At 41.2% G+C, this 14,919-nt stretch overlaps 1 protein-coding gene across 2 annotated transcripts; it reads left to right on the forward strand.

Moving 5' to 3' along the window:
- On the forward strand, nt 1-14,888 carry cfap206 (cilia and flagella associated protein 206). 2 transcript variants are annotated; one of them, XM_086100445.1, is made up of 11 exons: nt 1-139; nt 1,017-1,107; nt 3,463-3,651; nt 4,824-4,988; nt 5,069-5,277; nt 7,900-8,019; nt 8,921-9,119; nt 9,209-9,349; nt 10,864-11,039; nt 11,185-11,319; nt 14,667-14,888. In XM_086100445.1, the coding sequence occupies exons 1-11, from the start codon at nt 41-43 to the stop codon at nt 14,886-14,888; spliced, it is 1,746 nt and encodes a 581-aa protein (XP_085956571.1). In that variant the 5' UTR covers nt 1-40. The 2 variants fall into 2 exon arrangements, with proteins under 2 accessions (XP_085956571.1, XP_085956570.1); XM_086100444.1 differs by lacking the exon at nt 1-139 and adding an exon at nt 637-741.
- Nucleotides 14,889-14,919: the final 31 nt, after the last annotated feature.

Below are 14,919 nucleotides of genomic sequence, written 5' to 3' on the forward strand. Positions count from 1 at the left end.
AGTTGAGGTTCAGCAAGCGACTGTTTTCACGATTTGAAATATGTCTTTGGCCGAAAGTGTGGTCGAACCCATACTTCTGGAATTAGTACACGAGTGTACAACAGAAGATGCCTTGTCGGAAGACATGATCGCTTTAAAGGTAAGAAAACACAGTTAGTGCTTGCTTAGTCTGCAGGTTCTTCTCCACCTCGTCATTCGTTTAAATAAATGTCACGAGCCAAGCATAAATTATGTTAATACATGTACTATTGTGGAGAACCCTCTGGAAAATTTACATTTTACCCCGGTTGCCAGTCACACATTTTTCACTTAACCTTAGCGAAAGTAGCACACCAGTTCACCTTCCTACTTTAACTGCAGTTGTGGGGGGAGTCTCATTGCCAGAAATAATTGCTGGTGAGTTTTTTTAAGGTTCTCAAAAGTCAGCAAATTACGGAGGTGACAACCACAAGGTTAAATTAAGTTAACGGCGCAGGTAAACGTTTGTTATCCACTCTATTCCGCAATGACGTACTCCGTTTACGTTCACTGTTGGAGGTCTCTATGACGACTGCACAGAAGAGCAACACCACCAGGGGGTAGTAACGAGTCGTTTCACTTGCTGACGGCGAGCAAGAATTCACCCAAAATGACAAAATGCTGTGTGTACAAAGTAAACAAAACTCGAGAATCAAACAAGCCTACAAGAGTGCAAAAAAGATCGTACTAACATCTAAAGATGACAGTGAACTTTCCATAAAGGTAACATTCCCGCATAATGCAAATATGTTGAAGAGAACAGCAGCCGAGGTAAATTTGTCCATTGTTACAATGGGCTGTGACTGAGTCTGTGCGAAGCGATGCGCGGCTGTTTAGGGAAAAGTAAGTAATAAAGTCCATAGATTTTTCTAAATTCCAGCTCGGTGGTTCATTCTTGTTTGGTTTCACAATGTATGGGCACTGAACCTCAAAACTCTTTAAGCACTATTTCAATGAGCGGCAAATTGATGTTCTTCCTTTGGTAATATTCCTGACAGCTGCGCGTGGAGACACTTCCGGCCACATGCAGTCCTTCCCTTGACACAATCAAGATGCAAGTGTATTTTGACATCAATTACACTTCTAGACGTGAGTGAACCTATTTTCTATGCTACATGAATATTCATTTATAAACTAGAATTGGAGCAAGTTTAACAAACACTAAAATGTAGACAGAACTAATCTAAATCCAAAACATGGTCAATAAACAATACTGTCAAACTGAGAAAAACACCAAATCTTTCTCGACAAATCCATGTGTTAATTATCACTCACTATAATGGAGCAGATCAATTATCTCAGTATTAAAAATTTCCAATGATCTTCAATGGTAACTTTTTTTACAATGTTATACGGTGGATCCAGATTGTAGTCAAAGAGCTTGTGTTACAGCCTTATTCCAAAATTTATTATCTAAATTGCTTTGCTCAATTCTACACACACCACCCCATATACAGTAACTAAGATTTCTGCTAACATATTTTCAGCCTTTATTATTTCATCAAAATTTGAACTGAAGTGCATTCTGCTTAGTGGCACGATGGTCGACTAGTGAGCATGTCCACCTCACAGTCGGCCGTGGGTTCGATTCAAGGCTTCCTGTGTAGAGTTTGCAATTTCTCCCTGTGCCTGCGTGGGTTTTCTCCGGGTACTCAGGTTTCCTGTCACATTCCAAAAAACATTCATGGTAGGTTGATTAAATGCTCTAGATCAGGGGTGTCAAACGTACGGCCCGCGGGCCGAATCCAGCCCGCAAAGGAGTTTAATCCTACCCGCGAGATAGTTATGTAAAGCGGCCGTGTCAAACATACGGCCCGCGGGTCGGAACCGTCCCGCAAGGAGGTTCAATCAGGCCCACAGGATAATTTAAAAGTGAAAAAACGCATAAAAGACACAGAATTAATATTTTAACAAGTTGCAATTCGTTGAATATCCGCTAGGGGACACTGTTTTGATCAGAGAAGAAGACAACAGCAGCCTCAGTCCGTCACTGAGACAGACCCATGACAGCAGACGCTATCAATAGCACTCTCACATTTACACATTTAATAGCACTCTCCTTAGTTTGTAAGGTGTAGGCAGGGATTACAATTAGATTTTATATGCACGTGTAAATGGTTCAAAAATTCCTTTCTTTATAAATCTCGTTTAATCTTAAAGTGCATTACTATATTTTTCAATACCAATTACTTGTTAAAGTTTGTACAATCAGTGGGATCAGTTGCAATGCATATATGTGAATGATAAAAGTAAATTGCACATTTGTCGAAGGAAATGTAAGGTGCTTCATGAAATGTTTTGTCAAAGATATGTTCATTAAATTTCAACATTTTCGTAATGTTCTTGTGCTTCTTTATACCAAAACAAAGGAAAGACTTATTGTTTTGGTTATTTATAGCAAAGTATGGTATCATTTTAATGGTCCGGCCCACTTGACATCTACCGAGGCCGTATGTGGCCCACCATGTGAAATGAGTTTGACACCCCTGCTCTAGATTGTCCGTAGGTGTGACTGTGAGTGTGAATGGGTGTTTGTCTATGTGTGCCGTGCGATTGGCTGGCAATCAGCTCAGGGTCTCCGCAGCCTAGTCCCCAAAGACGGTTGGGACAGGCTCCAGCATGTCCATGCTCTCGTGAGAATAAGCAGATTAGAAAATTGATTGATGGATGGATGGACACTGATTGGACAACATGCAAACCCCACGCAGAAAGGCCTGCACCTCTGCACTGTGTTCTAAACAGTCGACCTCCATGCCGACCCTAGCATAAAATATATATTTTTTAATATAAAATGAAGACAAGAACTGATGAGAGGCAAACACATCTTCTGAGACAAAACAGCAGTCCAGTTGTGATCACTTCAATTCCCTGAGAAAGAAATGACCCGGGTCAATGAGAATATATCCGCAAGCAAAGCAAAGACAGTATTTGGGTTTTTTTTGACGAGACTAATGAAACTGTTAGTACGATGTGACAAAACTGCTAATGGTAAAACTTAACATTTCTAATGTACATCATAAGTGGAAGTACCACAAGCGCATCCTTGATCATCCAATAACAACCATTTCAAATATTCCCACTTGCCAAAAATGAAACATTTTCATCATTAAAATACCTGGGTTAAAATTGCCGCGTTCCCTCTCGCCGTTGGCGGAATCAGTCTGGTTGCCAGGTGGTTGTTGAGCAAAGATGGCAATTTTCACGAAAGCGCTGATGACACTTTAAGCAAAGACTTAAGCCCAGGCATTTACAACCCATTCACATTTATTGTTGTCAAATGCTAATAATAATAATAATAATAATACATTTTATTTACAAGCGCCTTTCAAGCACTCAAGGACAGACCGTGAGGTGACCAAAAACGACAGAGAATTGAGGCCGGCTATAATTTCCCAACCACGACAGTATTTTATTTTATTTTATTTATTTATTTTTAATATACAGGAGAGTTCCTCAGGGAAATCAACTGGATGTTGGAGACAAGATTAACCCAAGTGAGCAGGGAGATCACCGAGAGCAGGGTGAAAACAAAAGACCAGTTGGATGCCCTTTACCGTAAAATCATCACATTCATCCTGCTGGGCTCTGGCATGGGATCACCTTCAGATGTCAGCTCTGTGCAAGAGGCTACAGGTAACCCAATGGCAAAAGTACTGAATCAGCAAAGGTGATAGGAAACACAACAGGGAGTTTGTGGCCAAGGTCACGAGAGCCCACCATACACTTGTGAACGAATTTGCCGACAAGTGACCCTTGTATGCTTATTTCATGTACGGTCGGCTCATTTCATCGAGCACGTCGTCTAGGGAGTGAAGGGATTACAGTTTGAATCCCGACTCTGTCAGCTGTCGAATGATCCTTGGGGCAAGACACTGAACACCAATTTGCTCATGCCCTCCGCAGGGCAGCGCTATCGATTGTAGCTGTTCAGCCAGACATCGTTAGCTACTAGATTTATTATTATCAGAGAGGAACCATTCATTGCAACCGTTTTGTTTGTGTATGCTGAAATGTGGATTCCCCCCGGCCCCCCCAAAAATAGCAGAGGCAATTCGATCAAACAATAATTTATTGTTATAATAATTTATCTATTTCAAGATACGAAACGTAAAAGTACAGTATGGGTTGCCGTTCACAGCTCCGTGTTTCCTGAACGCAACACATTTACAGCTACTCTGCCATTGGCTATTCCCGAGCATCATCCTGGCATCCCATTGGCTAAGAGGGGCCTCTACCGTACGAGTCTGTATGTATAGGTGTGTCTATGTAGCGTCCTCGTCATTCGCCCCTCAGGCCATGAGGCCTTCCGATAGTTTTGTGTAAATGTGAATCCCCAGAAAAAGTGTTCACCAGTCGGGCGATCGCTCACCCTGCTGATTTTTGCCTTGGACATTTTCGAAGGTTTGTTAAAAGCCGACAAAAGCAGATGTCCTTTCTTTAGAAAACGCCAGGCAAAAAACACTTCTGAGAGAGAACATGAACTAAAGAGGCCAAAAAAACGATAAGGATGCAGTTAAAAGTTAAATGACCATCATTTTTATTCTTTACTCTATTCTTTGTTGTTTACATTGCACAATAATCTAATTTGCAACATCTATTTGTTACATATTTTGATGCATTTTATGCTTTATAAAACATTTGTCTGAATTTTGGGGGGCTTGGAACGGTTTAGGGCATTTACATGGAAAACGCATCTCTACTTACAAACTTTTCTATTAAAGAAATTTCTTCTGGAACCAATTCATTTCGTAAGTAGAGGTACCACTGTATTTACGGTTGTCAACTCACTTTATGGCTTGTATCAGCTGCCTTGCAGAGTATTTTTCCATCAAGTGAACTGGGGGCCTTTATGGTGCTCGCAAAGAGAGATAAGGAGCAACAGCTCTCAGAGCTCACAATGACTGTCACAGGAATTCGACTCTTCAACAAAGCCAGCAAGAAAGAACAGGACATGAAGTTTTCCGAACTAAGTATGACACAGTATCTTCAGCTCACACATTGCAATTGTGTCTTGTCTCAAAAAGACTTTTTTTCATCACTCGCTTGGCAGTGCCTGCAGTTCTTTGTGAAGCTCTTTCGGTTACCAGTGAAGCCATAGAGAATGAGCTGAGTATCTCCCAGAGTTTGGCGTGGAACTACACAGCGCTGTTAGAAAAGTATCATGGCAGGCAGCCGGGAGAATGTGATGTGTCACTGGTTCAACTAACAAAAGCGCTCTACAATGTCAGGCAGTGTGAACATTTTCTACAAATTTTACTGGTGAGAATTTTTTTTGTCATTGGTGCTTGATTGCGCATGTTGCTACATTGTCTTGTTGCATTCCAGCTGTGTTGCATTTGTGAAAGGGTTAAAGATGCACTTAATCAGGCCTCTTTATACTCCCTTCTACAATTAAATGCGTCAGTGAGTCATCTACTGTTTTTTTCTATTTCCTATTTTTTTTTCCCAGGGATGAAGGACCATGTCCATTTCCTACCCCCGCCACCGACCCCCATCCCCACGTACACACTCAAAATGATACTAATCAGAATTTTCATTATTATTATTTTTTTTTAACCATTCATTCTGATGGTGAACCACTGATCAGTTCCGATCAGAGTCAAGGTCACATAAGATATCCTTTATTTGTCCCGCAATGGGGAGATTTACAGTCAGAGTTCAGAAAGGAAAACACTGGGTAGGGAGAGGGAGAGGGAAAAAAAATAATAAATACGGACCGTCAATTGCCGTTAAATGGAAAAGTCCAAAATATGTTCTTTGTGTCCCCACGAGTCTAAACATGTCATTCTGAGTGCCATATTTTCCAGACTCTTAAGTCGCTCCTCAGTACATGCGCCAGCCATAAAATGCAGAATAAAGAAGACAAGTTGCATTTTGGGGGTACATTTATTTGATAAAATCCAACACCAAGAACAGACATGTCATCTTGAACGGCAAATAAAAATAAAAATAGAGAACAGGCTGAATAAGTGTACAATATGCCAACGTTACATGCATAAACAACAAACTGGGAACGTGCCTGGTATTTTCACAGAACATATTAAAAGTTATTCAGATAACTATAGCATAAAAAACATGCGAACAAGTTTACCAAACCATCGGTGTCACTCCAAATCACGAAATCCAATGAAATCTTCATCCTTGGTGTCACTTTTAAAGAACTGCGCCAACGTCAGGCGTAGAAGATGCGGCACTTCTTCTCCATCACTTACGTCATAGTCATCGTCAGTTGTTTTGATCAGTTACCGCCAATGTAGAAAGTATCAACACAGACCACAGCACCCTCTTGTGGTTTAATGTGAAAATAATGTGAAATGATATAATGCAGTGGTCCCGAACCTTTTTTTGCCCCACGGACCGGTTTAATGTCAGACAGTATTTTCAAGGACCGGCCTGTAAGGCCGGATAAATACAACAAAAGAATATGATATGACCTGCATGAAAACTGGTATGTTCAAAACATAAGAATTAACACGAATCATGACACGAGGAACGTCCTATCTGGCCGCAACACTCTATGGTCGCTACGGTAACGGTTAAACGTGCCTTCAAAATAAGATAATAAAAATTGCATGAAAAATACGACTTGCCATCATCGCATATTATGCAGAGTGAGCTTGGTGCGTGGGAATCTCCCATTGAGATAAATCCGTATTTGAAGTAGGGCTCCTGATACTGTCTATTAAATGTAGCCTTCTATTTCTTGGAAGTCGGAGGCTGCTCTTCTGTCTCCTGGCTGGGCTTTTTCCCCTTACGAAAGAAACTTTCCATAGACGTTTGTTTTTTTGTTTGTTTTTTTACTCATTTTGCTAGCTCTTGGGTTTCATTTAATCTGTAACCTATCACATGACTGAGAAGTGCACCTTCACCTGCGTCAAAAGTGATTTGTTGTAGACGGATGTAACAGAAAATCCGGTATTGTTTCAAAATAAAACATTTTCAGATTTCGAAATGAATAAAACGGAAGGAATGGAAGTTACTTATTCTTTATGTGCGGCCTGGCAACACATGGCCCGCGGACAGGTACCAGTCCGCGGCCCGGGGGTTGGGGACCTCTGATATTATGTGATAATCATTTCACACATAAATCGCTCCAGAATTAAGTCACACCCCTGGCCAAACTTTGAAAAGAAAATTATAATCCGGAAAATACAGTAATATTACATTTGTGGAATATGAATTAACCCTTTTATGCACCCTGTAACCTGATAACATGGTTAAGCTGTCCACTGAAGTAACCGCTGTCCCTGAAAGGGTTAAGAAGCAAAATCAACCCGATTTTTTTTTCTCTCTTGTGGTACACTATCAGAGATTGTATGAGACCTGTTGAGATCACGTGACCAAAGCGTTCAGTTTGTTTACCAGAGGAAAATTGTGGGATTTGCAGGGAAGACAGAAGCAGCAAAGAACAGATAACACATAAAACTGACCCTTTATGAATGAATGGGTGGACAATAAGTTTTCTATCCCTCGAGAAACTGTCTCAGGTGTGGTGTCTCAAATGTCACGAGACTATGGCTTTCCTATGAGTCGCGTGGGTTTTGGGGCAATGTACACGCTTAAAAATGCTCGGTCAAATTTGAAACTCAACTGTTGGTCAGAGGTCGGGTTAGTTTAACTAAATGTTGGATTAAAAGATGTTGGGTAAGAGATGCTGTGCTCATGGCATAAAACAAAATGTATTGATTACATGGGATTAATAATGAATTCAATCATTGAAATTAATTATGGGGTCACACTGAATTAACCCAACAGCAAAGTTGCTTTTGACCCAACAGCAAAGTCAAATTTGACCAAGCATTCTAATCAAAGTTGAACCTGGAGTTTGTTTTGTTCGTCTTTATTAATACTATAAACAGTTGTTATGTCATTCACTTTCAGGCTGATTCACGTTCGTGTGCAAAAAGAATTGAAATCCTTCAGAAGGACATTTTCTCCCAGATATACCTGCTCAAAACATCGGTGCAGCCCAAGGCAGCTGTGCCTACCTCAAAGGTTTTTGTAAGTAATTTGCTGAAAACTATGAGAAAATTTCGACATTTATTTGAATGAATGAATGATTGATAGGCAGCAAGGAGGTCGATTGGTTAGCACAGTACAGAGGTTGTAGGTTAGAATCTGGCCTTGGCCTTTCTGTGTGGAGTTTGCAAGCTCTCCCCGTGCATGTGCAGGTTTTCTCTGGGTACACCCGTTCTCTCCCTCATTCCCAAAACATGCATGGTAGGTTAATTGAACACTCGAGATTATCCCTAGATATCATTGTGAGAGTGAATCGTCATTTGTCTATGTGTGCCCTGCGATTGGCTGGCAACCAATTCAGGGTGTAACCTGACTCATGCCCAAAGTCACCTAGGATAGGAGCCAATACGCCGCCGACCTCTGTGAGGATAAGCGATTCAGATAATGGCTGGATGGATGGTGATAATAGACTTAGTTCCATGCGTTGCAGACATTACTACTGAATTACTGTTCCATGCCCATCCATTTTCCGATCCGCTTTATCCTCACAAGGGTCGCGGGGGGTGATGGAGCCTATCTCAGCCGTCTTCGGGGACAGTAGACGGGGACACCCTGAACCGGTTGCCAGCCAATCGCAGGGCACACAGAGACGAACAAACATTGTTTCTCACAATCACACCTATGGACAATTTTGAGTGTTCAATCAGCCTGCCATGCATGTTTTTGGAATGTGGGAGGAAACCGGAGTACCCGGAGAAAACCCACACAGGCCCGGGGAGAACATGAAAACTCCATAAAGGGAGGCCGGAGCTGGAATTGAACTCGGTAACTCTGCACTGTGAGGTCGACGCGCTAACCACTGGACCACCGGGCCCATGTTCCATGTTCTCACCGTTTTTTTTCTTTGTTTGTTTTTTTTTTTAAATTCATCATCCTGTTTCAGCCATTGTTCAAGGCCTTGTCAAAACTGTGGTCGGAACTTCAGGATCAGGCAGAGCTGCTGAACATCTTGAACAACATTGCACTCAGATTGCAGTTCTTCCGTACCTCTCATGCCAAGATTTTTTCCAAATATCCTTTGGACGACCTATTGGTGGGAGTAGAAGTCAAAACAGACAAAGAAAGAATAAACGAGCACTTAAGTATGGCTGGCATCATACACAAAAGTTCATGGAATGGCAAATAATTTTACCAGAATATCGAGTGCGAGCTGTACTGTTTCTTTATACAGGTGAGCGCATTGATCCAGCGCATACGAAGCAGCACGAGTGGCTCCAGCCTGAAACGACTGACAATCTTACTGAGCTGCCATTACAATATAATGGATTCTGTGCCTACACGCTTGTTCACAAAGATGGACTTATTCTTCCAGGTAATGGCCCTTTGGTACCAATGACATCTGAACAGATTGGCAATGCGCGTGTGATAAGGTCAGCTACACAGCATTTAAAAGTCAATTGTGAAGTAATTCCAGGAAATCCCCAGTGAAATCGTTTTTTATGAAGTAATTAGAACAAAATACATTCAATAAAGCAAAATAATAAATCCATGTCCTAAATTTGACAAAGTAAACGTTTTCCCAAAGTGGGATCCTGATGAGCAACAAACCCGGAAGTGTGATGTCATTTCAAGGACATCAATAGTGGGGCTCAATATGGAAAGTGTCCATACCCAGTCAGAAATTGATTCGGAAAGCAATGTTTCAAACTTATCTGAGCGGATCCCGTTCGATTCCGGCTGCAGCCTTCCTGTGTGGGCTTTGTATGTTCTCCCCGTGCCGACGTGGGTTTTCTCCGGGTACTCAGGTTTCCTCCCACATTCCAAAAACCTGTGTGGAAGGTTAATTGAACACTATATTGTCCCGAGCTGTCATTTTGAGCATGAATGGTTGTTCATCTTATATGTTCCCTTACTGCCCAAAGACAGCTGGTTTGAAAAAACAAACATCTTAGTTGTGCCTTCCTTCACGCCCCACAACCCTTGTGAGGTTTACTGGATCAGTAAATGCATAGATGGATATCATTCCAAAATCCACCAAACATTATTTGGCCTACTCACATTGTGGTCGAGGGCAGTGTAAGTGCAACTCAGGAATTTCTGCCGTCTAGTGGTGATTGGTCATATTACAGTTTAAACAAACTTTCTCATTCTTAACTGCACTAAATCTCAACTGCTAATAATCCAGGGATGAGTTTTTTCCGCTTTTTGGTGGAATTCCGCTTTTTTTCCAGTCAAAATGGACCTATTTTATATTGTTCCAAATCCGTAAAAAAAATCATTGGGGGTCAGGACATGTCTTCGGCAGATTCGGGGCTCGTAATGTTTACAAGTAACGTTTGCAAGCATCCATTTTGAATCCCGTTTTTTATCGCAAAGCGTTAGTTTGTCGTTACTTCGTATATGGGCTAAAACCAATGTCTTACTTGTTGTGTAATGAGTATGATGAAAAGCGCTTTCAAAAATTAAATGTATTATTATTGTTTTAATTAAAACTACAATCGACCTGCGTAGTCACAGTTGGGCACCCGTAGCTTTCCATATTTTTGGATTTTTGCCCCATTCCTCTCGATTTATTGTGGAAAAGTTTAAATTAATGTTTATCAGCGTTTTTGAAGAATGATTTGGATATAATAATGCATCAGATTTATGTAACTTGTAAAACCAAAATAAAAGTAACCGCATCCCAAATGTTAGATTTTTTTTTTTTAAATAATCAAAGGGCCACTCAGACTGTATCAAATTCAGTCATAAGAAATTATCTATGGTATTTACATTGAAGCTCTGAAAACCTATGAATGATTTTTTAAAAATCATGTCCAAATGTCGCATGCTTTATACCCTCATTTTAACTAAATATAAGATTCACATGTGACATTCCCATTGCAGGAAATCCATTCATTGGTGTGCTCAAGCACAAGGAGAAACTGTATGTCTTCAACTCCAAAGAAGATGCTTTGAAATTTGCCCACAGCCCCGATTACTTCATTGCACTGGTGGCAGAAAAAGCCAAGAGTTCACCTGAACTTATTCAACTTCTCAAACTTCATCAAACTCCATCCTGTGTAAGATGACGATTGTAGGTTAGCCACTGCACTCTGTAAATTGTTTCTGCGATGAGCGTTGCCAGCCCCTCAATTTTACCGCCAACATCACCTAGTGAGTCCTCTGACCAAACACTGGCAGAATAACGGTTTGGCTGTTTTACAGATGCAAGCAGGAAAGACTGTACTCGTGTCTAAGGCTGAGAATTGCACTCAGACAGATGTCCACGCGCTGGTGACCAACATTGTGAAGTCATATGAATGGAATGAGTGGGAACTCCGGAGGTCAGCTATCAAACTGGTCAGTCAAAGTATTGATTCATTGTTTTCACGTTTTTGGCCACAGAAACTGAATTTTGGTCTGGTTTGACAGCCAGCAACAGTTGTTTTCAACATCAAGTGGGAGAAGTGTCAAGCAAATACGTGTAGTAGCCACAGTTATGCTTAGGCCCCTGATACTATATCTGTCAGTGCAATATTGACAGTATTACTCCATCCCAGTGACACAGTAGAAGTTAGCATATCCGCCTCAAAAGTACAGTGGCTGTGGGTTCCAATCTGGGCTCTTGGCATTCCTGTGTGGAATTTGGATGTTCTTCCCGTGCCTGCTTGAGTTTTCTCTGGGTACTCAAAAGGTGTGTTGGGAGGTTACGAATGTAGGATTCTAATAGTTATTTGTTGGTTCTCGAGGACTTATTGGAAGCGTGCACTGTGTCATCAATAAGACCGAGCAACAGAGAATGCCTAAACTCAGTCCAAAACATGTCAGTATTCAATACAGCAGTAAGTAAGTAAGAATCAGTATGTCTGACACTCTAATCTTCATAGAAAGCGATGTGATTTGTAAGATTTTAACATAGCGCTAGTTAGCGCTAGCCTTATAGACTCCACACATGTTCTTAAAGGCTCGCTAATCGCCTGTAACCAGGTCTGCTCTAATATGGGCTGTCATGGAAGGCTCAAACCGTCATCTATGCTTCTAGAAAGAGTGATGGCGCCTTCTCAGTTTTGGATGAAGGCCGTCCAACCTCAGTAGGTTGGGCCGAACCCATAAAGAGGGCCAGTTATTCACAAATTGCAGTCTCCGCTCACTACAAAAACTACCCAGCCGGTTAAGTGAGAACAACCTGCTAAACCTCTCATCATTGCCTCACAGGCAAGTGCCCAGAGACAACTACACAATGCTGACTCATCTTTCTGGCAAGATCACAAGTCCAAACTATGTTCCGCTTTGTGATCTGTGATTGTCTCATCCTAGTGTCATTGGAGCCAATGAGTATCACAATATCCGAGTAGCTAGTGTTGTTAGCCTTCCACTGGTGTCTTGTTTATTTATTGAACATATAAACAGTTAACAGAATAGATTTGGTCGGAAGTAAAAAGATTTAAAAGAAAAGGAAACAAATGGTCATCATTAAGCACTGTTTACATGTTCAAAGTGGAGTCGGAAGAAGTAAACAACTTATCCGGTCATACCCTTTGTTCTTTATGTATTTTGACTTGTTTCATATTAATACAATAATAGGTTCTTCATTGTAATATTCCAACAAGAACAGAAAAGGAAAAGATTCAACAAATAAATCTACTTGTTGTCAAGTTCTGGATTGCGATGGAACAAAGTGGGTCCCACAAACGTAGACAATGATAAAGCTTTAACAAAAACTTGTACAGTGAAACTCCTCTACAACGAAATCATGTTTGCAGCAAGAAATGTTTCACAACAGGGGGTTTTTCACTGTAGCAAATTTGATCTCAGATGTACACACACACACAAACACATGTGTACTCTATTTTTATTCCAATAGTGCTTAAGTATGAGCACACGCTTATTTGACACTTCATATAGTCAGTGTAGAAAGAAAATAAAGGGAAAGAAATTGCGAAATTTACGATCAGCATTCACTTTCACTTACATCAATTTGTTGGATAAGGTATTTTATTTTGCTTCCTCCGTCTTTCATTTTGATCACTTTTCCCCTCTCTTTCAGCATCAGAACGCTTCTTGTCTTAGCTGCTTGACATCCAAAGGTCCGTTTTGTAGCCATTTTAGCAATGCAACGTTCTTGCTGCGTCTGAATCTAACAATAACAAATACTCCCTGGACCCGGTGGCTTTTCTTTCCACCATCTCACTGTCTCTAACTCGACCTCCCCTCGATCGCCACCCAAGACAGCGTTGCTCAGCTGATGTCATGCAATGAACTTTTAAAGCCAGCCATGGGATGCTTCGTAGTCCTCGATGGCCATAGTTAGTGCGATTGAACTCGCCTTCTCTCTAATTAGCGCTCCAGTTAGCGGAAGGTTTTTAGCAGGATAACAAGTAAAGCATTCCAGGAAACGTTTGTTTATTTGAATGTCCGTCGAGCCATAAGCAATATACTCTGAGCAGCTAATCGGATGCATTCCACTCTATCTTCCATGGATCTAGCTACAGTATCTACACACATAGATGGTGAGGTCCCTCTTGGCCAATCGGAGGCCAGGATGATGCTTGGTAAGCCAATGGCAGAGCAGCTATTAGTATGTTGCATTCAGGAAACTCGGAGCTGTGTAAACCAGTGTGGTGGTTGCTTTTGCCGTTTCTGAACGAAGAAGTAGAGGTCGCTGTTGGATTAAACTTCGTTGTAATGGATATCTTCGCGAGGCAAGAGCAGAGAAAATGATTTCATATAACGCAACAGGGGGGGTTTTCATCGTATGGGGGGCAGGAGAATGGGAATGGTGTTCATGCATGAAGATTTTTTCACATTAGGGGGTATTTTCACCCATGTATGTTTCATTCTAGAGGAGTTTCACTGTACTATGGAAAAATGCAATACCGACAGAGTACAGCAAAGGTCACTGGTAACTAAGTGCCAGACTAATACAAGATGAACATAAAGCGCTTAAAAAGGCAAGGAGAATAAAGAATGCAAAATCGCTCATCAGAAAAAGACAAGCTAATCCAGTTACAAAAAAGATAAACTACTTACATAGAAAATACAATACGTGAACAAGAGCGCTGTGAAACACGGTCATGAACGTTGAGATCAGTGGTTCTTACCCTGGGTTCGATCGAACCCGAGGGGTTCGGTGAATCAATCTCAAGCGTTCGACAGAGCCTCTGCCATGGAGGTTAAGACACACCTGACTCAACATGTCAGAAATAAACATCTCTTACAGAAACACAGCTTTGCATAATGTTTGTTCTTGTTTTGGATTCTTTTTTAAAGAGAATTGTACCTATGAAGTCATAGCAACTCTCGAATTTCGAACAGCTTCTCAGTATTGGGGCAGAGCAGGTTATTGTATACTTTGTACATGAGTGTGTCTCGGCCTGTTTCGTACCTCAGCTTGCATTTTAGAATGTACCTTGGAGGAGGTTCTGAGGAGTGGTTCCATGATAAGTACACAGCTCCAAAAAGTATAATGGATAAGCAACCACTCAGGGCTAAGCAAGGCCATTTTGGTGATACACATGTACAGTGGTATAAAAGGGGCTTAACATTTAACTTTGATGTCAAGTAAAATGGCTGCAAAATAACATTATGCGGGCCACAAATGGCCCCCAGGCCACAAAGTTGAGATCTTTAATCATTGTTGTTCTGTGTTATATGCTACTAAGGGCATTTTGTGACTGATACAGCTATTATATATTTGAAAATTCTAGACTGATCTTCGGACAACTATCACACATTCAACTCAGACTCACCTGAGCCACATGAGACGGGAAAATGCCACTCAAACTTGGCTTCCCAAGGAGGTGGGTTGTCAAACTAAGAGAGATGGTGAGACAGGTGTTCCCAGACCTCAGATATTCCTTGCCGGCCTGAGAGGATGCAGAGATGGACGAATAGAAAAAATAAACCTGACCAGATCTATTCATGAATAATCGTGTCTTACGAAATGAATAAAGAATGCTT

This window comes from Hippocampus guttulatus, chromosome 20, assembly GCF_054856545.1.
Source record: "Hippocampus guttulatus isolate MCC_2025c chromosome 20, RoL_Hgut_1.0, whole genome shotgun sequence".
NCBI classification, from domain to species: Eukaryota; Metazoa; Chordata; class Actinopteri; order Syngnathiformes; family Syngnathidae; genus Hippocampus; species Hippocampus guttulatus.